The sequence below is a fragment of the Periplaneta americana genome, chromosome 9, assembly GCF_040183065.1.
Source record: "Periplaneta americana isolate PAMFEO1 chromosome 9, P.americana_PAMFEO1_priV1, whole genome shotgun sequence".
Classification (NCBI taxonomy): Eukaryota; Metazoa; Arthropoda; class Insecta; order Blattodea; family Blattidae; genus Periplaneta; species Periplaneta americana.
The window spans coordinates 76,048,974-76,075,641 of NC_091125.1; the positions used below are offsets into that span (position 1 = coordinate 76,048,974).

Here is a 26,668-nt window from a genome sequence, read left to right on the forward strand (position 1 = left end):
TCGAACAGTAGAACAAGGACTGAATGCTGCACGGGTTTGCTCTAAATTGTGCGAAAGTTCTTGAAACCATTTCTTTGAAAGCAGGTAGTGACTGTTTTACAATCTGGAAAAAACCGGTAAGCCTACCGGTAACTGTCCCTATTGTTGGCAGTAGTGCTAAGGGTAAACGCTTGTAATAACTAACTCTAGAGAAAATAGGTACTGATATAAGGTGTAGCACTACATAATTTTTTCCGCAGCAAGAAAAGAGTGAGTGAAAGACATTCGGATAATCCCCCGATTGGTTAATAGGGTGATGGATAATCGGGGTTCTACTGTACTCGTATTATCTATCACTTTGTCTATTCTCAATTATATTATTCTTACTACTTATTTTCTTTATTTAATTTACTCGTTGATTTTTAACTTCTTGTTTAATTTATGTGCATATTTATTTTAAATATTTAGCACTTTTCATGTTTTGGTACTGTATTTTAAATATATTTATACGTCTACTTTATTCACTTTTTTATTGCTTGACCTATTTTATTATTTATCTTAAATATTTATTTGTTTAACATACGTATTTCTGAAGTTCTATTGTTCACTGCGTTTTGTGTTTGTTAGTATGTTTTAAATATTGTGTACCTTTTTTAATTTTTACTGGCTCTCATTCATATTGAATATATACTTGTTTCCATACTTTTAGTTGCCAGTTTCTTTCTAATATATGATTAACTTCTTTATTTTTATATAGGCTATTTATTAATTTATATTAACTTATTTTTGTTTATTTTAATTTGTTGTTTGTCTATTGTTTCTCTCGTGTTTCAGCATACTTCTTAGTCTGTTAATTACCTTTCTACAAACATGATTAACAGTTACAGTGAATGAGCTTTACGGTCTACAGAATCTTCTTAACTTCCCATGAGACGTGCAAGTTCATTCAAATCATCGTAGCATTTTCGAGCAGCATGTAATGAAGAGGCTTCAGTTTGAAATGTTTGCAGTGCAGTGTATCCAACTAAAGCATTAAATTCTCCCTTCGTGCTGCCATCTATGAAGAGTCATATCAATCTCTTGCAGTTACGGAAACCGATGGTAACACATAAGTCGGCACATCAGTTCTCTGTTGCAAATCTAAGTTTCTACAAACGCCAGAGAATAACATTTTTCGAGTCGCCCTGAGTGGCGCAGTTGGTATAGCTGGCCTTCTGTGCCCGAGATTGCGGGTTCAATCCCAACCCAGGTCAATGGCACTTAAGTGTGCTTAAATGCGACAGGTTATGTTACTAGATTTAGTGGTATGTAAAAGAACTGTGGGACAAAATTCCGGCACACCGGCGATGCAGTTGCGAGCGTCGTTAAATAAACCATAATTTTTAAAAATTTAAACATTTTTTGAATATAATCTTATATATTTGCTTAATTAACATGCTTAATTAAGATAATCAGAAGTCAGTGCTGAAGCGAAATTACTTGATAACCCTTTTCTATTCGTTCTCCTTCCTTTTCATCCCCACCGCCTTGCCCTCTATCTCGCGATGCTCCTCTTTGTTTCTTCTCTGCTTATCTCCTCTCTCTGTCTTTCCATTTTGTCCTTACCCCTCTTTCTTCTGACCTGTTTTCTTCCTTCCCTTACCCCTTGGTCCCTCTTTTTCCTTCACGTCATTCGTCTCATCCTCCTTTTACTTTGCATTCTTCTGTTCGTCCTTCATCACTTTGTTCCTCTTACCTTCCTTTCCTTGCTTAATCCTCTTTTCGTCTTCTTTCTTTCTCCGCCTTTTTTTCCTCTTACCCTCTTCTTCTTTTTCACATTTTCTTACACTTTTCTGCCCTTTTCCTCCAACTTGTAAATTTTATTATCTCTACTCCTCTCCTTCGTCCGCGCCTTTAGTTTACTTCTTTTTTTCCGTCATGTTCAGCTCCTTTTCCTTTTAATTAAGTCTTCTTTTCTCTTTCTGCTTGTCCCAATTCACCTATTACGAGGGAGAGTCAAAAAGTTACCTTAATATTTGTTTTATTAATTGAGTATGTACAATAAGACTACAAACACTTCATTACTTCTCAACATAGTATAACAGGAAAACTTGCATTGAACGTAGTGGGGACTATGTTAAAAGTGATGAAGTGTTTGTAGTCTTATTGTACATATTCAATAACAAAACAATTATTAATGTTACTTTTTGACTCTCCCTCGTAGTTACATCCATACACTACTCATAAGAATTTTAATAAAGCTGACATATCCTACTTTTATTCTTACTTCTTCCCCTTAGACAACTTTTTTGTTTTACTATTTTTATCCTTCTGTGTCTCATTCTATGGCCTAATAAATGAGCCGTTCACAGCAAAAGTGTATAAGTCAAAATTGGGTAATGAGGTTTAAAGTAAAAATTATATAAAATACAGCTTAAAGTAGCAATTAATATGGCCTTCTTGCTGTCCACTGACTACTAATAGTTTAATAAGTTGAATATTAATTGCTACTTTGCGCTGTATTTTACAGAATGTTTACTTTAACCTTCAATACCCATTTTTGACTTACACCACTTTTGCTCTGAACGGCTCAAATGTTTGTTCCGGTACCATGAGAGTCAATCATCTCATTCTTACATTCCCAAAAACAGCAGTCCTATCTCTTGCTCTTGGCTTGTAGCGAAATGAATTTCAGAATAACACTATATATTTCCATTGGTAATTCCACTTCGACTTATTTGTATTTGAATCCAGGTCCAGTGTATATAAAATCAAAGCGTCAGTGATTTAAATTACGTTGCATTAATATATTTTGTTACTTGCATATTTGCAATAAATTGTTTAGTATTTAATTTATATTATTTGCATATCCAATATTTACCAATTACTTACTCGCTTACTTACTCATTCACTCACTCGCTTATTTACTTGCTTGCTTAATCACTTATTTGCTCGCTTGCTTACTTACTTAAACCTTCCCATTCATTCACTTAATCGTTTATTTACTTACCTGCTTGGTTACTTACTCATTCATTCAGTCAATCAATCAATCAATCAATCAATCAATCGCTTATTTCCTACTTGCTTGCGTACTTACTTAGGTACTGTCCGTCCGTGTGGTTATGTCGCAGGATCGTCGAAACGGGAGAAATCACGTGCCAGTTACTTACTTAATATAGCCATTTTCTTTAAATTATTTTAAACAGTTATATAATATTGCGTAGACTTCCAATTCCGTACAGCAATTAATATATTCAGTCAATAATGTTTACAGAAGAGCCGCCAGAAACGGGTGAGGGAAACCGAGATGCGATATAACTACTCGAACGGACAGGAGACCTCATTCATTCAGTTAACCGCTTATTTGCTTATTTTATTGCTTACTTATTGATTCTCATTCGCTTATTAATTTACTTAATCACTTATTTACTTATTTGCGTACTTAATCAGTAATCTCTTACTTTCTTATTCATTCACTTACTTGCTTACTCATTTATTTCCTTATTTACTTAATAACTCACTTAATCACTTATTTTCTTACTTGCTTACTCACTCACTCATTCATTCACTCACTCACTCACTCACTCACTCACTCACTTCTTTTTCGTACTTACTCGCCCACTCATTTACTTATTTATTTATTTAGGCACTTATTCGCTTATTTGTTTACTAACTTATTTGTTACTTGCTTATTTCCTCACTTAATTTCTTATTTACTTGCATGCTTACTTGCCCACTAATTTACTTACTTGCTTGTTTACTTACTTATTTAATCACTTACTTACTTACTCACTCATTTACTTAGACGGTTATGGACTCAATCTCTTACTTACTTACCTACTTACATACTCACACACTTACAAGCTTATGTATTACTTAACTCACTTAACTTGCTTACTTATTAAGGCACGGAACACAAATTTCGCCCCATAAAATTTCCTTAAAGTGGATACTGTATTTAACTGTGCATCCCACATGACAAACAGGAAAATCAAACCCGTTCTGTCACGTAATTAAAAACGTTCACAGGAACTGAGTGTGGTATTCGCGTCGCGCGTGCATGCCAGCTACGATAAATCCTTTTAATCGTGACCTTGTGTGGCATTGCACAAGGGAGAGTTTGAGTGCCATTACGGAAAAGTGAAAGTAATTTTATCCTTACACATACTCCTCAGTAATGAGTTGTGACCGCAGCCCTAATCCCTAAGATGCCTTTACGAACACTCACGACTAAACTTGCGAGTGTAACGAAGTGTTACTAGAGAAGCCTTAAATAAATAGATGCAGAATCGACAGAGTAAAGTTGACTGGATAAGTATTATTACACGTTCATGAAATTAATTATTTATTAAAGTATTTTTAGTATGAAGATATTTTCATATTATTTCACAAACTTCAAATAGTTTTTCTTTAGATTATACGTATATTTTAACCCAGAAATGTGAAACTGACTAGAGTTTTACAAATGAAAAATTGAATTTCAAGAGGAATTAATTTTGTTTCTTTAAATACACGTCTCAATTTATAGTTGCCAATGTGAAGTTAACGTTCAAACCTATCATTAGAGATGTCGAAGTAATTTTCTTTTGATATTGATAAATTCTTGACACCTGAGTTTAATGTTCACCTCACAAGTTAATACGGCTACCAACGACCTTGTAAGTAATTGTTTTTTCCACATTCTTTCAATAAAGCGTGAGTGTAATTTTATCCTTAGAAATACATGTTTTTACATGTGTTGTTATTAAATTGAGTAATGGTAGTGGGAATTGTTCTTTAACGTCAGTTTTCAACTACAGCCGTACTAAGGCGGGAGCCGTATTGCAGGGAGGTCGTCACTATGGGTTCTTTACGAGACAAGCACTGTACAGTCCGTGTCAGATATAAACTGGATCACGCTCTGAAATTCATTTTGTACTAAAATCATAACATTTTAAAATTTCTGTATAACCATTTCTACAGCACGAATTACTCACTCATTTACTTAGACGCTTATGGACTCAATCTCTTATTTACTTACTTATCTACTTAACTTACATACTCACACACAAGCTTATGTATTACTTACTCACTTAACTTATTTAATAAAGCTGACATATCCTTACGATGCAAGATGTATCATCATGGAAATCCGTCATTTTTCCGCATTGGGATGGGAGTATTTTGTTCCGATAGGAATGATGGGGAGAAGAAAGCTGGTTGTGTTGCCAATCTGAAAATTTTAAACAATTAGTATGGATGCCCATTATTTACAGAATTCGCCAGTTTTATAACAGTGATTTTATTATTGAAGTGTAAAATTGACTTTTTGTATAGATGTTTTAGAATTTTAGTCGGAGACAAAGTAGCCATAGTCTATCAGCCGCTTCTGTTGACCTTATCAGTGATTACATGTTGACACGACCCTGTTACGTTTGAATATTAAAGACACAGGCAGTTGATGTGAACGATGGGTAGCATAAGGAATGGTTTTCAGTTTAATGTTCAGCCATTGCACTCATATGCATATGTTAAACCGAAAACCATAAATGGTGTGCATATTATAGTTAAAACATTTTCCTTTGAACTGATAAATCATTGCGCTCTCTATCTTTGTGGAGTAATACGAAAAAATTATAATAATTATATTGTTCGTATAATGGTTACCTGTAGTACAGATCGGGCTGTGTAACATGAGATGTTTATTTTTATTTTAGTTGGTTATTTAACGATGCTGTATCAACTACTAGGTTATTTGGCGTCGATGAGATTGGTGATAGCGAGATGGTATTTGGTGAGATGAGGCCGAGGATTCGCCATAGATTACCTGGCATTCACCTTACGGTTGGGGAAAATCTCGGAAAAAACCCAACCAGGTAATCAGCCCAAGCGGGGATCGAACCCCCGCCCGAGGTCAACTTCAGACCGGCAGGCAAGCGCCTTAACCGACTGAGCCACGCCGGTGGCCAACATGAGATGTAGTTCCGATTTTTCCCACCAGTGGCATTAACAGTGGCTTACAGCTTCAGTAGCCTCTCAAACGTAGGCCTATGCATTGAGTTGGAGGTGTTCTAATGTAGCCTGTTTGGCTATGGTTTAAACGACCTAAAATCGACTGAACTACGAGATGTATAATTACGATTTGAGACTTTCAGGATGTTCAACGTGGTGTGAGATTTGTGGGTATTTGCATAACGTTTCTATATGGATATTGCACAATTAATTTATCTTTCATTTTATCATTATACAAAATATACAAAGAAAGTGTTGTGACGCTACAAGAAATGCATTTGACGATTTTCACGGAAATAAACGTTTTTAGCACTGTTGCAAAGTTGAAGGAAAAGTCGCCAAATCAAGCGGATTCGAAGATCGTAACGAGGACGAAATGTTTTATTTCTGATCAGCAAATTTAGTGTAGTTATTTATTGGATTTTGGGAGAAAATCTTTGGTATTTTAAAAATAAAATCTGTTTATTTTATAGCCGCATCTAGCAATACAATTACACGGGAATCCCTGTTTTTTTGAGTCCCAGAAAAAAAAATCACGTAAAAGATGCATACCTGGTGAATCCCCAATTTCTTCATTCAGTCTCATCTTGTGTGTGTAAACAACCGGTAATTAACATATTCTGTTACTTTATTACTATGGTTATGTTTAGAATTTAATTTTATGCTCGACCATGCAGAAATGTAGTAATTATACACCTGGTAGCAGACCTTTAATGCATGTCATTAAAGTACACCTACTCATTAAAGGTCAGGTCTTTCAGCCAATGACGACTCAGGTTACAACTGTTCAGCCAATGACAGGTCAGCTTTCTACCGTTATAAAACCGCAAGTATCGATTATTCTCGGATATGCAATCGAAAGATAATTAGCGAAAAGTCACGGAGGCTGGAAATCCAATATTGTCGCAGGAGGTTATGTTCTGTTACTATAATAATTAGCGTTAATTGTAAATAATATTCAAATAAATTCAATTTGTGATCTCCTTTTTCAATGTCTAATTTTATTTCAATGTTATCTCTGTAGGTTCTTATGGCCTAGCAAGGTCAATGTGCACATCTGTTCCTCGGAAAAAATCAATACTTTCGCGTCTGCGCACATCTCACAACATACGGGACATTGCTCTAGGTCAGATACAATAAAATTAATAATATCAAGTTAGAAATATGGTCGAGCATAAAAAGTCGTATGAAACTCGCCTATAATTGTAATTAAGAAGCTGGTATGAAAATTATGAAACTCGCTTGCGCTCGTTTCATAAATATCCATACTCACTTCTTAATTACCTTCATTATAGGCTCGTTGCATAATGTACTATTAAAGTGTAGAAATCGAAAAATGGATCATGGATTCTAAATATGAAGATCATTACAAAAAACACTTTGCAATACATAGCTCAGTTTCAAAGGCTGAGTTCGTCCAGTGATAAAAAGATGCATATTGCGCATATTGCGCATATTGCAAGTGCGAATTTTTTTACAAAGTTAACTGATGTAAGAAGACATGTTCAGACGCAAAAACGTATGCAACACAGGGAGCTATGTATACCTGAAAGCCAGATTTGTATAATACATGTCAGTGTTCGTGAACAGAAAACCACAATTCAAGTCATAGAGTTTGTGTGCTCTCAATGTTGGGTCTCTGGCATCTTGTCAGCCCTCTTGAGATATGTGGATATAAAGGGGAAAAATTTATTCGGTGTCTACACTCTATACCAGACGTCTTTAGAGCAGATATAAACAACGAAACAAATGCAAGAGCGCGGTTCACACGATACTAAATGTCTGTGTAGGAATTAAGTGACCGACTACGTTCATATAACGAAAAGTGAAAATTAAAGTAATATGTCTTTGAACATAACTTCTTGCATCAGTCACTAGTTGTACTGCTGTCGTTTGCTCATACACCGCACAGATGCTAGACGCAATAGAACTGTAGTAGTGGACGCATCTCTGAATACCGTCTCATAACCAGGATATGCACGCGCTAGTGTCTACAACGCTCTCAGCTAAGTAATGACTCGCCAGCCAATGGGTGCGCAGCGATAACATGAGATGCATCGAGACCCTTGTTATGGCCTGCTACAAAGACATCTGGTATAGAGTGTAATACGTTCCTGTCTGTTAATTGTCTATTTATTAACAGGAACCGGATAGGATTGTACACACAATATTGTTTTTTTTTTTGTATCTTCAGACATTACAATAATTTATACCACATTTTCCATGTATTGTGCAAGTTTTATTTGTATATATTGCTTTTACTGAAAAAAAAAAAGTTTATAGGCAATTACGCATACACAGACACATTTACCCAATGAATAAACGCACATTATGGCTAATAGCTTCTTGTCATAATTATGTATAGTAAAAGTTAAAATTTAAATTATTTGCAAACTTGAACTGGTAAGATCATCGCAAATTAATACTGAACCGACACTGATAATATGCAAAACTTGATGAATTTTGGCTTGGAAATTGAGAGTTTAAAAATAATTTTTAGCACATTTTTGTTATAACTAAGTTGACAGCCCTGGCTTTCAGCGGTCCGAGTATCCACAAAGTGGTTTTTGGCAACGATTTTTTCGAAACTATTGACGCGGTTTTGTATCTATGGGTCAATTTGACCGAGAAATGATAGTTGGCTCGCGAGTCACGAAGTGCCGACCACTACTGTGTTGCATAAATGGCAAATGTAAACTCTCAATTTCTTTCTGGCCACAAATTATTTAAAAGCCAAGCGGGACCGCAAGACTACCCGAGGTCGCTGTTTGTAGTTAGTGAAATAAATTACGAGCTCCTTTCCACATGGCGACTGTCAGTTATAAAGATGACCGACCTTTCATTAGTATTATTATCTAGATGGGAATATACTATAAGGAGAATAGTGATTGTGCAACAATGTATTCACATACAATTTAAAGTGATTTTACTTGTGTAGGGCGTACCGTTCTCCTGTTTCATCTGCGGCATCTTTATTGCTTTCTTTAGCTGACTCTGTTTATGAATTAGCGGTTTCGACATCTCCGCTACCTGACGTACATTTAAGCCTACGGAGGCAATCAGTTCCTACTAATCCGGCCTTTATCCAGTTTCCTTTTGCCATGCTTTCGATATGACTGTACCAGCTCCTTTATAGTACAGACGTGTCACCCATATTCCTGTCGTAGTCTCAGCGATGTGGCTCAGTGATAAAACATTACACTCGCATTCAGAAGGTCCCGGTTCAAATCCCGGAACTGACTAATCTGATTGGCATTTTTAGTGGTTCTCCTGTTACTAATAAATAGGGATCTGGTTACTTCAATAGGGTTATGTTTAGAATGTAATTTTAAAGTGCAGAACTCGAAAACCGGATCATGGATTCTAAATATGAAGAGCATTACAATTTACCTGTGGAGTAACGGTTAGCGCGTCTGGCCGCGAAACCAGGTGGCCCGGGTTCGATTCCTGGTTGGCACAAGTTACCTGGTTGAGGTTTTTTTCCGGGGTTTTCTCTTAACTCAATATGAGAAAATGCTGGTTAACTATCGGTGTTGGACCCCGGACTCATTTCACCGACATTATCACTTTTATCTCATTCAGATCCTAAATAACCTAGGATGTTGATAAAGCGTCGTTAATTAACCTACTTCAATAGGCAAGTTCCGAATTGATTGCCACTTCCACTGCATCAGATATGGGGGAAAATGCTTCAATATGCGCTTTCCCCCTCTGTCCTTGTTTTACTCCTTCCACTTGTTAGCTCACATACCTATTCTGTGTCCGCACAATCTGTTATTCAAAACAATTGTGTTTGCGTCAGTGGCGGAACTATGTCTCATGATAAATCAGAGAAATAAATGTAAAGAAATGAGTGGCAACTGAAGTACGATACTTTTATATTTCTCCTAATAGTAGGTCTAAGACATTGTTCCTAGTTTTGCTGGTAGCTTGTAGGATGTACGCTTACGTATAATGCAAGGAGGTGTATTCTAAAATGAATGTTATCAAGGCAATGAGAAGGTGAAAAATAACGGACTTGCATCTTACATCTGTACTGCAATTATGTTGTACAAGCCGAGTCTGTGGTTCAACGCTAGCTCGTTAGTCTTCCATCCAGGCGACCCGGGTTCGTTTCCCGACGATATACTCCTGGAATTTGAGATAGACAAATCAGATATTGCAGAGGCGTTTTCTCGGGGTACTCTCTTTTCCCTCTATCATTCAACTAACACTCTTCATTTTCTTCTTATTTCACCTGTCCTCTGCAATAGTTGAAAATAGACTGGAGTGAAGGCTTGGGAGTAGTACGGGTTTGCATTGTTATAGAGAAAGCGCCTGGGACTTATCAGTACGGGAAGGCCCACTTGTCAGCACCGGATTCACGAATGCCATCCATGTCACCTGTCGGACTTGAAAAACAATCATATATTACTGCACTACACAGGCGCATTGAAGCTTTGCGAAAAACTGTCATATTTTAGAAGCAAATGATTGTCGTTGGCTGTGTTGCAGTTATCATGCTGGCTATTGGAACTGCGGTTTGTGGGTCCAAACCCGGACAAAAGCGATGGATTTTAAAGGAGGATAAATATTTAGCATGGTTTCCTCCGGGGGGAAAGTGAAGTCGGAAGGCCAATGTCATTGAGTTACGGCAGTGGTTCCCAAACATATTCATATATGAGGCCTCGTTGTCCTCATTGAATAATCAACACTACCTATATGTAGTCAACATGTAAATACCTATTATTGGAGAAAGATTTGTTTCGGCACCGGGAATCGAACCTAGGACCTCTCAGCTTTGATACAAAGGAGGAAAGTTGGGCCGGCGCCGTGAATCTGGTCTCGGCATAGCTCAAATGGAAAGAGCGCAAAGCTGAGATGTCCTGGGTTTGATTCCCTGTGCCGGAACGACTTTTTCCTTAATAATAGGTTCCCAAACTTTTTGAAGGAGCGATCCACTTTCGGGCGAGACTTCTGTATGCGACCCCCATTACCGAACTTAACTCCATTCGAAAAATAAAAATCTCTGTAGAATTGAAAAGAACGATTATTTTAGGTACCTACTCAAAATTAGTAGATACCACACAAAGAACGACCAAATTAGAAGAATACAGTGCAACAATAACACCAAATATTACATGAACATTATTTCTAATAGCCCACTTTGCTGATATTTTCGAACATTTAATCACTTTGAATAATAGTTTACTGGGCCAAGATGTTAACATAATAACTGCCAGGAATAAAACTAAAGGATTTTAAAGAAATTTGATTTCTGGTCAACATTTCTTGACAAAAGGAATCTAAAGCATTCCAGTGCATTAAAGGACTTTTGAAAATTTAGCTACGTTATACGACAAATATTGAGTTTGTTTTTTTGCGAACATGCAACTAAGTTTGCACAATTCGAAACAACAGCTTTTTCAATATTTTTCGGAAGACACTCGAAACTATACTACAGTCACCGATGGATACTAAATCCATTTTTTAAACGCTTGCGTTGAACTGGCTGAAAAAAAGAACAAAAATTATTTGCATATGTACGTAAGTTACATACTGATGAAATGTTGAAAATGTTTTTTTTTTTTTTTTCGTAAAATGTTGATCAGTTTTGGATCAAAAGAATGCATTAGTAGCCCGAGCTTTCAAGACAAGCTCTTAATTTTTTTATAACATTTGCAACCTCATATTTATGCAAAATAAGCTTCTCGTGTATGAGAAATCTATTGAACTTGAAAGTGATATCACTATGACATGTGTATCGAATACAGAGTCCAGATTTGAGAACTACTGTCTGAGAACAGACATTTTTGTTGCATTAATTAAATTATTTTTTTATGTTGGTGTATAACAACTAAAACTTTCTTTTCATTTTTATGTTAAATGCTGTTTATGTTTTTGGACACACAATAAGTGTATGCTAATAAGGCGTTTTTTGTTTAATTTTGTAAATCATCTCGCGAACGCCCTCAGCTCTTTACACGGGCTCCCTGGGGGTCGCGACCCCCAGCTTCGGAACCACTGAGTTACGGTGTACAAAGGAAGATTATCTCCGCTAGAGGGCACCGAGAGAAATTCGTCTACTATTTCTGGTCCACGTTGAGTTTCGACGCTGAATAAATTCTACAATATTGGAAGCTTTGTTAAATATGCTCTTAGACGACTACTACTGCTACTGCTGCTCATGATGCTGATGCTACCAGCACCACCACCACCACCACCACCACCACCACCACCACCAATCTGTGTTTGTGTGTTCCTCGTGGCTAACGAGAAAGTCAGGCTACGGCGCAACGTCACATTCTTAGTCATAATATGGCCAACATTGAACAATTTTACATATAAATACACGTTTAACATTAGTTTAATATAACAATTCCTTTGTTTTTTTTAGAACTTTGAACTTGTATTTATATTAGACGATTGTCACAATGGCCCTGACTAGACCGAGATAATCATGTGACTCCGATTCTCGTCGTACCCTATCTTTCTCGTTAGGTACGTTGTTCCTAGAATGACGTCAGCTCCTGTAGTTAAGATCTTTACCGTTCCCTTTGGAGTTTTGGTCAAGCATTACAAATGCTATTCAGAGATCACGATGCGATGATTTGACTAGAAATACTAGTAGAATGGAAATAGTGAGGGAAAAATATTATCCGCAGTCCTTATTTTCACAATAAAACTCTTAGAACCTACACGAAATGTTTCCAGGACTTCTTTGTGAGAAGCCGGAAACTGATTTTCTGTATGCTTTGTGTGGTAGGTTGATTGAAGAAAAATTTTGCCTTTATGAATATTATAACCTAACAGAAATATGACGTAACAATAATTTAATAAATTCGTGCTATAGAGATGGTCAATTTAGTTTTTTTTTTTTTTTTTTTTTTTTGTACGTATGCATATGAATGTGGAGAATTTTAGGTAACATTATTCTTGCGAATTTCTTTTTACATTAATACTTATGTAAATTTTTTATCCTTGATCATCTGTATCTTAACCGAATGACTGGTACTTCGGTTTTCATGCCATGAAACTCAGGCCGAATCTCAGTAAGGTCAAAGATAACTTTTGGTGGGATATATAAGAGGGTAGGTTTTATCTGTTTTTATCTGGATAGCATGAGAATAGAACAGTCCATTCGGCCTAATTACTTTGGGAGGAAGACAACGACTTCCTTTTGGTCTATTATGACCCCACACATTAATCATAGCAAATCGCAACTTGTTCCAAAGATACCATAATGAAAATGAAGGACAGGCGAATTAGAATTGTCAGCAGCGTCTCTATCTGACACGACACTTAATGGAACAGTTAGGCGCATTAGGTACACAGGAAAGGACAATGGATTTTAAACGATTATAAGTTATTTAATATGGCTGCCTGTGAAAGGACAGTGAAGCTATGGTTTCCGAATCGTAGTTTTACAGTGTATGAAAGAACTCTCTTCCAGAAGAGGGCTCCAGAAAAATGTGTTGGGCATATCTCGCTCATGTTAAATTTCGACGCTGAATAACTTCTATTGTTGAACGCGTTGATAAATTAAATACTACTACTTCTATTACTACATTATACTTTGTACTAATACAGGTTGAAAATATTATAGGAAGAGAATTCAATTTTTCTTCAAAAATCATAAATCTTACAAAAAATTAAGTAAATGTTGTTGTTTTCTAATGCCAGGCGTTGACAATAAAGTCATTTAACCTCTTGCACTCCAATATTTTTCAAAGATATTATCATGACCAGCCACTGCAGCACAGATTTTGAGATGTTCCGAATCCATTTCTTGGTTTTAGTTGCAAAATGGGCAGTTGGGGGACTGATATATTCAAATTCTATGCAGGTGTTTGGCCAAACAGTCATGGTCTGTTGCCAATCTAAATGCAGCTACAGGCGATTTGCGTGGTAAATCGGGAATTAATTGTGGATTATGATGCAGAAAGTTCCATTTTTTCCCTTGAGATTGTGTTATCAAATTTTGTTTGTTGAAGTGCAAGTATGTAGATTTAATAAATCTATAAATGGCAAATTGTAGCCGATTTAAGAGAACACCATATTTTAACGTTTTGGTGGCTACTTCATCCACACACAACCCCCAGAATGTCTGAAGGTCCACACCTACTATTGGTCGACGGGTCTACTAGATCTAGTTGGGAGATCTTGTTGATCACCAGCTTTCCCTCCTTTAGCCACTGGAGGACGATTTTAATGCCATAGCAGGTCAGCACTACGAACAGAAAAGTAGAAAGGGTAGGAAGGAAAGTGAAATGAACCCCTAGGCGCGCTAGCCGAGGGTTATGAGTGTAAGATAACCTCACTCTGCTTTAGCCTTACGTACTTCAAGAAAAAATTCCTGCCTTGAACTTGGCATGTCTGTTACTACAGGAAAGTGAAAGTGACTGTGAAAGTTCCTAGAAGAATGTACGAGAAATCTTGACCTTATGCAGTGTGTGTGAATACAATTTTATCCGTAAAAGGACTGTAAATGCAATATTTACTATACACCGTACGATCTCATTCCGTACTCACGGACTTTTGATGATTTTATTCTGTAAAACAAAGTAATGTAAAATAAAATTGGTAGTGAAAGTGGACAAAATAACAAAAAATAGATGTTATTATAATTATAAAAGAATAGTATGGGTGCAAAATAATATTATGAGAATACTCTGAACTTCTGATATTCAGTTTCATGAGAAGTACGGTACTAATGCTACTAATAATAATAATAATATTATTATTATTATTATTATTATTATTATTATGACCATCATTGTCATAATCATTGTACCAAGAAACTAATGTATGCTTTCTAAATAATGGTAGTCATAGGTTATTCTTCTTCATTTGTCTCGGTTCTACGGCCCGGTGTAGATCTTGGTGTTGTATAGGCATATATATACATACAGAGTGTTTAAAAAATACGGGGCATAATTTCAGGTATGTATTTCCCACATGTAGACAATCAAAATAGTTCATTACAACAAGTGTCCAGAAATGCTTTATTTCCGAGTTATGGCCTTCACAACACTGAAATTGACCGGAACGTTTTTCTTTCCGCAGGTCGTTGCCGTCAAAGGAGACATTAAGAGGGCACTCTGACATTTCATTCCGAGGCGAAGGTTACATTCAGTGTTGTGTAGGCGTTAGACTGTGCGACATGTATTCAAATCAAGAGCTGGCAAGATACACTTCATGTACGGTAAGGCGGACGGCAATGCTGCGCTGGCTCGTCGTTTGTACCAGGAGAGGTACCCACAGCGACAATGTCTAAATCGGAAGACATTTGTACGTCTCCATTACCGTCCGTGCGAATATGGAAAATTTAACTTTCCTGGTTTGGGAAGGGGACGACCAAGATCTACAACTCCAGAAGTACAGGAGGAGATTCTGCAGGCTGTGAACATGACTCCTTCTATCAGCACACGAAGGGTAGCGTTACAAGTCAGTGTTCCTCATACGACTGTCTGGAGACTGTTGAAAGAGTATCAATTGTATCCTTATCATTTGCAACGTGTACAGGCCCTGTCACCAGCAGATTACCCTGCACGAGTTAGGTTCTGTCAGTGGTTCTTGCAGCAGTGTGGTGTAAATCCGAACTTTCCTGCCTTAGTATTATTTACAGATGAAGCACAGTTCACACGAGATGATGGCATAACAAATTTCCACAATCAGGATGTATGGGCGTATGAAAACCCACGTGCAACTGTTCCATCTCATCACCAGGTGCGGTTCTCCCTCAAAATGTGGGCCGGTATCATTGGTGATCGATTAGTTGGACCCCATGTACTTGTAAACAAACTTACGGGGCAGGCGTACACAAACTTCCTGGAAAACACCATACCTCATGTTTTAGAAGACACTCCACTGATCAATCGTCAACACATTCACTTCTTGCATGAGGCGCTCCTGCACACTTCAGTCGTACGGCTCGCCGGTACTTGGATCGAAGGTTTCCTGATCGATGGATAGAGGTGGCCCAATTGCTTGGCCTCCACGCTCACCTGATCTGAACCCTCTCGATTTCTACTTGTGGGGCCATTTAAAATCATTTGTTTATTCGTCTCCGGTGCTTGATTTGGAATCCCTTCGGAATCGAATTATGGCATGTTCTGAGGACATACGCAATACTCCTGGAGTTTGGGATCGTGTTCGCAGGTCAATGAGACATCGATGTGAGGTCTGTATTCAAGCAGGAGGTGGACATTTTGAACATCTTCTGTAATGACAACGACCTGCGGAAAGAAAAACATTCCGGTGAATTTCAATGTTGTGAAGGCCATAACTCGGAAATGAAGCATTTCCGTACACATTTTTGTAATGAACTATTTTGATTGCCTACATGTGGGAAATACATACCTGAAATTATGCCCCGTATTTTTGAAACACCTTGTGTGTGTGTGTGTGTGTGTGTATATATATATATATATATATATATATATATATATATATATATATATATATATATATATGAGCCGTTCAGAGCAGAAGTGGTGTAAGTCAATGTTGACTTACACCACTTTTGCTCTGAACGGCTCAAATAAATAATATACAAAATACAATTCCTACTTTCTCTTTGTTTCTCTCTCTCTCTCTCAATCGCTCTGTTCTTCGTATATACATTTACAGCAAAATATATATTCATGTCATTTAAATTTGTATAATAACGACCGAATCATTAGCCTAGTTTATATGAGCCGTTCAGAGCAAAAGTGGTGTAAGTCAAAATTGAGTTACACCACTTCTGCTCTGAACGGCTTATATATATATATATATATATATATATATATATATATATATATATATATATATACACGAAACCCCTTGTATAAGCGTTGCATTTAGAGCAAAAAATGGCCGCCCCTGTAACAGCTGTTCGTATCGACTGTCATTTTATGATGATTGCCTTGTAACTACAATAGAACACACCAAAGAGCACAGAATAACAAGAATAATATTACTGTAGCTTGTACTCTGACGAAAATATAGTGTGGTAATCGGTCAGAGCCAGTTGTACTATCGATACTTAACACGGCACACTAGAGCACTCTACCGGATGCAATAGAGAATCTCAGATATTCTGTTACCATTCGTAATGAAGTAATGGTGAAACTATGACGTAGCTGTGTAAAAATTGTACTGTTATATACGACATACGTAGTGATTATTAGTAAGGAATCTCCACAAGACTTATAAACGAGCTACTCATTGTATAAGACAGTTAAACGTCTGTATATAGAGTTTTTATTAGTAAGACCGATAGAATTTTTCATGATGTAACAATGAACCAAACTGACATGACGTGAGGTCAGCATGACCGCCGCCAAAATAATTGAATGAGTTTCACCAATACATTATCATTAATTTTATGTTGCAAAAGTGCTATCCTCCCGTTTATTGTCGCTACAGACGTGATTCGTCACAAAACGAGAACGTAAACCCTATTTTCCTCTTGAAGGGAAGCCACGTGAGAATTCTGTACATGGTTTTCCCACGGAAAAGAGAATTGAATCTTTATTTCGCGCCATTGTAAGATTACAAGTGTAACCTTGACATTTATTCGAAGGAAGTGAATGTTGTCTTCCTCATACATGAGGCACATGAACACAATCGTGACACTTCTCGTCAGTTTACTATACTACAATTAAATGAAGTCATTAGTTCGTTACAACGTCCTTATGGAACATAGCCTTTAGTGATGTGAGATTTCCTACGAAATTATCATTCCTCCGAAAGCTCAGCTTTAAATTCTCGCATTGATATTTATGTGCACATATTAAACATAATTCTGAAGAATCCAGATCTTGTTTTGGTGATCAAAAATTACTATTAGGTTCGCCGAATTTAATGAAATTTAAGATAATGAGCTTTTAAGGGCGATAACAATCTTCAGCATAACTTCGATTTGATTGTAAATAAAACCGGGTAGCCCGTATCGATTACGGCACATAAATTACTTTGATCTTTTTTTGTTTTAAATTGAAGCGATCCTGCGAAATTTACTGGTCATTTATCGTATTTCAGAATTAAGTTCTGGTTGTAACCATCCTTGCCTGTAATCGTTGGCAGCAGTGAACTTTGCCCTACACTGTACGTTTATGAGAATAGCACAATCCATAAAAATTTGTTGCCATCATGCCTGGAGATGGTCTACCAATCATTCAAAAATATACCTATAACAAAATTAGAGCATTTAAATAATTATTTTTACACATACGTTCAAACTGAAAGTTATGGAATTCATAATTCTGGCATTATTATTATTATTATTATTATTATTATTATTATTATTATTATTATTATTATTATTGTTCCGCGCTGGGTGTCGTGCTCTAAGATATTCTGCCTGAGATGTGCGCTAGTTCGAATCCCCGTACTTACTAACAAATGGCTTTTAAGGAACCCGCACATAAGCCCGCCATCGGTCCTTATCCTGAGCAAGAATAATCCAGTCCCAAGCATCATATCTCACCTCCCTCAAATCCATTTTTATATTAGACTATCCTCCCATTTACGTCTCAGTCTCCCCATGAGGGAAGAAATTTTCTCATGAAATTTCTGCCAGTATATGGGACCGGTGTCCACCTAGCATCGTGATGCACTTGGGAAGCTACGATAGATAGCGAAATCCGGTTACGAAAGCCAGCTATAAGGGCTGGGGAGATCATCGTGCTAACCATACATTACCTCCATTCTGGTTGGATGATCGTACACTTCTTCTTCGACATGTGGACGTGAGGCCAGCAGTCGGCTGGTCGGGCTGGATCCTTTAAAGGGTTGTAGTCCAGTAGTTCAGTGTTTCTCGCAGAGAAAAATAGCACAGATTTAAATCGGATGGTCTCGCAGGTCACAATCCTCTGCTAATTATGTTATCATCTAACACGTCTGTTATCAGTAATTTTTCTTCCTTTTAAACTTCCTTCCGCACTTTTTATAGTTTTTATGCTTCACATAAAAGTCGTAAATAATATACCCTGTTCTAAATCGTAGCGAACCATACTGTGGCGCACGATATTGCGTAACTACAGAGACTGACGATTTCCAGCACGTCTCACTGGAGTCAATTTTATGATATCATACACTCGTGTCTTAGTAATCACCGTTTATATCACATGTAAACCGGCAAAGCGTACCTTTCCTCCTGCCAATAGAAACATGTACAGTAGTGGCAAAAAAAAAACCGGACCGACCTTAGTAGCTGATTTCAGAGCCTTGTTCACTCCAGAGCACGGTAGACTGGTAACTAAGACTTTCGTGGTTCGAATCTTGCCTGGGAAGGAAACTTTTTTTTTGTTCCTTATTCAAATTTATTCCCAATACTTTTCGATTGCAGGGATGTTTTATTACTTAATTAACTTATTATTCCCAGAACATGAATTTTACCAGCTTATTTTCTAATGGCTTTCGAAATAGGCTGCGTCAGCAGTCGAAACTACAACAATTTCATGTTGAATCTTTCGTACACTACTTTTAACACTTGAATATAAATAATTGATTAAATGGCGATCTTACTTGTGTTAATTGTGTAAGCATGTGCGGCTTACACAATTAACACGAGTAAGATCGCCATTTAATCAATTATTTACAACAATTTCAAAATAGATTACTCGCTATCTCGTGAATGCGGGCGTGGCATGCACAGTGGCTCATTTCGGGGACTTTGACTATTCCGTCGGTCCGATTTTTTTTGCCACTACTGTACTTATAGAAATACCAGGGCGACTTATAAATAAGGGACTTGGTATTCCTTTAATAGGAACTGGTGTGTCTCTTTAATATATGTTGTCTTGCAACATATTTGTTGCATCATCAGGGAGTTATGCGTCTAACGAATGTCTTATGTAAGTAATAATGAGAACGGAATGACCAAAAAAGTCCGGTCCTTAAAAGTAGATGATTGCGACAAGAATAATAATGATAATGAATTAGCGACAGTTGAAGAAGATAAAATTGTATCGTCCTCACATCTGAAATAAGCTTCATGTTTTTATAAATTGGTCTAAATATTTTCTTCAATCTTGATGCACAACACATATGCGATGAAACGTTCAAACTAAGTTAAATTAACTGTTTTTAATTACGTACAGTCTAGACACTCTAGACTCTTTTAGAATGGCGAACATCACGTCGGAACTAGTCACAAAAATATGGTACCTTCTTAATTTTCAATAATAATAATAATAATAATAATAATAATAATAATAATAATAATACAGTATGGTACATAATTAAACGTTGTTAGTTATTACATCATCGTAAATATTTTCTACAAATAAATAAACAAAAGTTTAAATGATTTTATATGAATTCTTATTCTCTGTTGATTCTTGCAGAGTATGCAATTGAAGACGCAAAGATATTAAATTAGTGCCGGTCTCATTCAAAATATTATTTTTCAAGAACAGCCATTGCGAATACTTGTATTGTTTGATTTTCAATTTCTGTTTACCGGTAGTTCAGATTCTAAGTTTTCCCAATGATAATATTTAGACGAAATGTTTTGAGTATTACACTGTGTATTTGGACTTAATATTACCACTTGTCAGAGTCAAATAGTACCAGAACTGACAAATTATTTTGATGACCAAGGAATAACAAATTCATTAGAACAGGCGACCGATCAGGCCTGGTAATTAGTCTGATGACGAAGCCTGTAAATAGATCCGAAACGAAGTCCAAACACACGATGTAAAACCGAAAATATATCGTATAAATTCTATTTGTGTACGTTTAACACCGAATTTATTGAAAATGGATGTTCTTTTACGATTACTTTTAGCAATTTTGTTTAGTTCGTGAGTTGTAATTTTGTTGTCAGAACTTTCCGAACACCCGCAAGGTAGACATTTGCCGTACACAAATTTGGTAACGATATAAATTGCTGGCCCATGCGCGTGAAACCCGTGATCGCATTGTTCAGTAAATAGCACGGCACGGACTGGGAATCCACGTTTGTACCGTTCCCGGTGTTGCGTCATCGCACGGCGAGGTTGTGCGCCTGCGTACGACTCCCTCCGTATCTCCCCCCTTTCTTCCTCAAAGCGAAACCATGAATGAAGTGTGACGTCATGTTGAGACTACCGAAAACCGCGCGGCCGAGCGCCTTTCACACGCACACAGTGTAGGGAGGAAAAAAAAAGGTCCGTTCTTGAGTTACAGACGCGCTAGGCTAGCCCCTCTCCCACCCCTGTGTGGCTCTTCCGGAACTGTGGCTGATTTGTGTGAGAACCAAATGCATAACTGCGTACGCAGCAAGATTAAGACGCAAGCAGTTGAAGCGGTAAGATGTGCTGAATACCGTGCATGAGCTCTCGGCTTTGACGTGTTTCTCAGAAATAAAAGGTGACTACTGGAGTATTTTTTCTCTTCTACTTTGAGTCTACTTTGATCACATGAATATTAAACCTCCATAAAGCCACCCGCGTAGCTCAGACGGTAGCTCGCTTGTCTCCTAATCTAGAGCTGCGCTCGAGCTTGGGTTCAGTTCCCGCCTGAGTTTATTGCATGGGTAGAGTTTTTTAGAGGCTTTCCCTAACCGTGAGGCTAATGTCAGGTAATCTATGGCGAATCCTCGGCCTCATCTCGCCAAATACAATGTCACTATCACCAATCCCATCGACCTAAATAACATAATAGTTGATACAGCGTCGTAACTCTCTGAAACTACGTACACTTTAAAACGCTATATGATAATAATTAGAGATGGTAGATTTTAGCACCTAAAAGTTAAAAAAATTAGCACTTTACAAATCGAATATAGCATTTTATAACACTTTCAATGTCACATTTTGTAGCGTTTAGGGATGAAACACTTTTTACGGAAAATTTTATAGTAGAAATTACATATCATCAATGTATTAGCAGATGCATTTTCTAGATTTTCCAGTTCAAATTCTTGAAAATAATGAATAGGTTAAGCATAGGAAATAAAATAACATTACAGTGAAATTGTGAACATTAAGAAACATGCCGAAAGAATTTAACCCAACCCATCTTGTTAATGACAATGACCCGCTACCACACACACACACACACACACACACACACACACACACACACACACACACACATATATATTGTGAGTGAACACTGTGCCTAAAGAGATCACATAGGCAGCCAATATTCTAGCACCAGACATATTAGTTGGAAACTGGAGATAACTGTACAGATAACAAAGTAGGTAACACGTAGTTAACATTCCTGTGTTATTCATACTGTAAAAGCTAACATAAAAGGGTGACCAAATTTACTTGAAAAGTGTGGCCCGGCAGTTAGAGAAATTTTGATTCTTTTTTATTTTACAAAAAAAAAAAAAAGACTCATAAATTGTAGTTTCGCTCTTATTTCGCAGAAACACATACATTTCGCATTTTGTGCTCAATTTCGAATTTTATTGCGGATTAAAAACTGCAGTAACATAATTAACATGCTTTTAAACATAAACTTATTTATTTAGACAGCATTTGGGCACATTTCGCATTTATCGCGATTGCGAAAATTTGCTATCTCTAATAATAATAATAATCATAATATTTATGTTTGTCATTGGTTGTTGTTAATAAGACCTTCACAATATGCTTTTCAATTTCTAATTCACGTCTGAAACTAAAACACAAAGCTGGGAAAAGCACTCAATTAAATACGAAATAATAAAATACGTATATGCTGCTGCATACGAAATGTACTTTCTACATATTTCGTGGAAGAAAACAAGGAAAGACACTAAATTAAATACAACATAACACATCACAAGTTGACCTTCAAGGGCAGAGATGCAAAACTGTCCTCCAATTGTATCAATACGTCACGAGCCGGAATACGTCACTCATCTCTTCCTTCAAGGCCACGCGTCATCCACATGACAAGGTACAGAAGATTTATATTCAGTGTCCAGAGGTGGAATTCGAAGCAATGTCGGTCGGAAAGTACCAGTTTAAAGAGGAATGGGAGAATGAATGTTTCTGTATTCAAAATAACAACAAAGCACGTTGTCTTATTTGTGAATAGTTACTGTATATTTCACAATCTAATTTAAAGAGACATTTCAATACGAAACATAAAAAGGACTGTGACAGCGAAATGCTGACAAGTAACTTATTCGTTTGTAGTTATTTTAAGTAACCAGTTTTATTATTATTATTATTATTATTATTATTATTATTATTATTATTATTATTATTATTATTTGTTAGGTGAAAGACGCACAGTAAACATTCAAGAATTAAAGCATGTGTTTTCTACACAACATGAAGCTACCTTGCAAGACAGCGTGCGATCTAGTTACCGTATACGTAGCTCACCACATCGCAAAACATTTAAAGCCAATTAATGACGGTGAATTCATTAAGAACGCACTTCAATGGCAGCTGAAGACATTTGCCTAGAGAAAGTTAAATTTTTACGCGCCATTAGTCTCAGTAGGCCAACAATAACAAGCAGGATTGATGAGTGGCAAATAACATTGAAAAACAATTTAAAGATAAAATCAAATCACTGATTTCTTTTTTCTTGCCCTTGGATGAGTCTACCGATAAAAGTGACACGGAACAGTTATTGGTCTTCATTAGGGTGGTAGATGAAGATGATAGTATTTTCGAAGAACTCCTGGACATGGTCTCATTACAAGGGCGCACAACGGGGATACTACCGTATTACATAGGCCTAAATTTCATTATAAGAATAAAACATTTAATCTGATTTGTTATAGCAATATGTTTTGAAAGGATACATATATATATATATATATATATATATATATATATATATATATATGTATCCTTTCAAAACATATTGCTATATATATATATTTAAGATTTTCTTTCATGACTGACGTGTCTCTAATCTGCTAAGACTACAACAAGAATATGTCTTGTTTAGATATTTAGTATCATCAGTTCACTTTAACCAGTTGAATTTTAATGAAAAATTGTAAATTTAAATATTTCCAAATGTACACATTTTTGTTTTAAATGTAAACGTATTATATTCGATTAGATAACTTACTAATAGTTAGGTAATGCACATAATCCAAATTTGTTGGTTAAATTTATTGTTATAATTATTGTAGTCGGAAACATATTTATGTAAAACAAAAACTCCCAGTCTCATGGACAGAAGATAGATTTTCATTACCTACTCCGGGAATCGAATCACGGATCGCTCGGATGAGAAGCGCCTACGCTATCCAAAGAGTCGAGAACTACTTATGATGCATTAAAACAAATGCACATGCAATATTTACATATATGTGTTAATCACGTATGAGTAGGCCTATTGTCTGCAACTGGTAACTTAGTATCTACGGTCCTACAAAGAATTTGCGATTTTGGGAGTGTAAACTTACAATCAGTCGCTGTTGTTATGGGTAAAAGAATCATACCTACGCTACAGTAATGAAACATTTCACTCAACAGGGATGCCACTAACTGCACAATAACGAAGACTCATAAAGGTGTTGAATAGCTGTTTTCGGCATGTACTACGCAGCTCTGAGTAAAGGATTGTCAGTAAGATACATTCTTTAAGCCCCGCAACCCCTGCGGTAGTTGTATGAGCAGACTTTCGGCCTGTCACGCAGGCGGTCCGGTTTCGATTCCCGGTCATGCCTGAGATTTTTCATTGTGGTGGACAAGTCGAAGTTGCGGTTTTTCTCAGAGTTCTCCCGTTTCCCCATATTAAACACTTACATCATTTCATCAACATCTCTCCATTCTGTAATCGTTCCATAACATTCCCGAAACGGTTGACAACTTAAAGATAGTTCACAATAAACCGGGAACGGAAACGATAACGGGAACGAGAACGGAAACAATGTTAAATACATTTATTTTAACATTATTTCCGTTCTTCTTCTCGTTTTCGTTACCAGTTTATTGTGAATCAGCCTTTACGGAGAGAGATGAGTGAGGTGGCCTGTTCGAAACCTGGGTCTGCAGCAAACCTTAGTGTAATCAGCCGGTTTGGGTTTGGGAATACGCCTAACTTGAAGGTTAGAGCAATATATCGTAAAAGTTCTCAGTATTGGACCGTAGTACCACCATTCCAAAATTCAATTCAATTATCCCCACTCGTAAGCATGCTTAATAAGCTTATGCTATATTAATAAAAACATTTAATTGATAAACGATGCTATTAACTATACAATAATGAAGAATCACAGAGCTGCTCAGTTCTGAATAAAGAATCATGAAAATGATACATTCATTAGTCACGCTCATGAGAGTGTTTTCTCCATGATTACGTCTCGTGACCAGAATATTCTACGAAATGGAAACATAAAAATTGGAGATTTATCCTTCGAAGAGGTGGAAAAATTAAAATATCTTGGAGCAACATTAACAAATATAAATGACACTCGGGAGGAAATTAAACCTAGAATAAATATGGGAAATGTCTGTTATTATTCGGATAAGAAGCTTTTGTCATCTAATCTGCTGTCAAAAAATCTGGAAGTTAAAATTTATGAAACAGTTATATTACCGGTTATTCTGTATGGTTGTGAAACTTGGACTCTCACTTTGAGAGAGGAACAGAGATTAAGGGTGTTTGAGAATAAGGTTCTTAGGAAAATATTTGGAGCTAAGAGGGATGAAGTTACAGGAGAATGGAGAAAGTTACACAACGCAGAACTGCACGCATTGTATTCTTCACCTGACATAATTAGGAACATTAAATCCAGACGTTTGAGATGGGCAGGGCATGTAGCACATACGGGCGAATCCAGAAGTGCATATAGAGTGTTAGTTGGGAGACCGGAGGGAAAAAGACGCTTGGGGAGGCCGAGACGTAGATGGGAGGATAATATTAAAATGGATTTGAGGGAGGTGAGATATGATGATAGAGAGTGGATTGATCTTGCACAGGATAGGGACCGAAGGCGGGCTTATGTGAGGGCGGTAATGAACCTGCTGGTTCCTTAAAGGCATTTATAAGTAAGTAAGTAAGTAATATTCAACTACTGGAGCGCAGATTCCACTCACAAACAATAGCTTAGTGTGTAGCCGTATACTGGTAAGAGAAGAGCTGCACACATGGCAGCATTGTCACTGACTTGCGGCCCTTGTTTCAGGAGGGAACTGCTGGTCCGCCATGGTGCGCAACGGACGCTGCACGGAGCTGTTGAACGAGAAGGTCAGCAAGGAGGAATGCTGCGCGTCGGAGAGCGTGTCCACGGCCTGGAGCTCGGAAGACATGGATGCTGGCACTCTGTTCTTCTGGAGGGTGCTGGGCGGCGGGGTGCCTTGCTACGCCTGCAAAGGTGGGCGCCAACACCTGCGTGCCTAGTCACGCGGTTTGATCCTTGTAGGGTCAGTATCCGCACCGCACACGTCCTCCCTCCTTGTCCTCTGCACACGGAAGACGAGTATCTCCTTTATCAGTCCCCCACTGCAGTGTGGAGAAATGGTTAGCATGCCTGAACGTGAAACGAGCGGGTCTGGGTTCAAATCCTGATTGCCGTAAGTTTACTTCGTTCGGTTTTTTTCCGAAGTTTTCCTCCGAACCACTTGAAGCAGAATTGCTCGGTAACTTTCGGCTTTGGACCTCGGATTCATTTCGCCTTCATTAATGTCAATTTCATCTATAGTTTTCAATAGTTTCAGATCGACCACGAGATTGGGCAGATGTGGTACCGTCATTCGCCTACAGATGTCATGTGTGTGGGGGAGCTGCACAGATCCCAGGGACAACAGCAGACCAGGGAGTGTAGCTCTCTCAGACAGATGGCGCCTTGGTGAGT

General features: G+C 37.2%; 1 protein-coding gene across 1 annotated transcript in view; it reads left to right on the top strand.

Annotated features, from left to right (window-relative positions):
• Fs (Follistatin) overlaps positions 1-26,668 on the top strand; it is a 502,124-nt gene that overhangs the window by 336,197 nt on the left and 139,259 nt on the right. Inside the window, exon 2 of the mRNA XM_069835112.1 lies at positions 26,000-26,188. Within this exon, the coding sequence (XP_069691213.1) occupies positions 26,000-26,188 (189 nt within the window). The remainder of the gene's footprint in view (positions 1-25,999; positions 26,189-26,668) is intronic.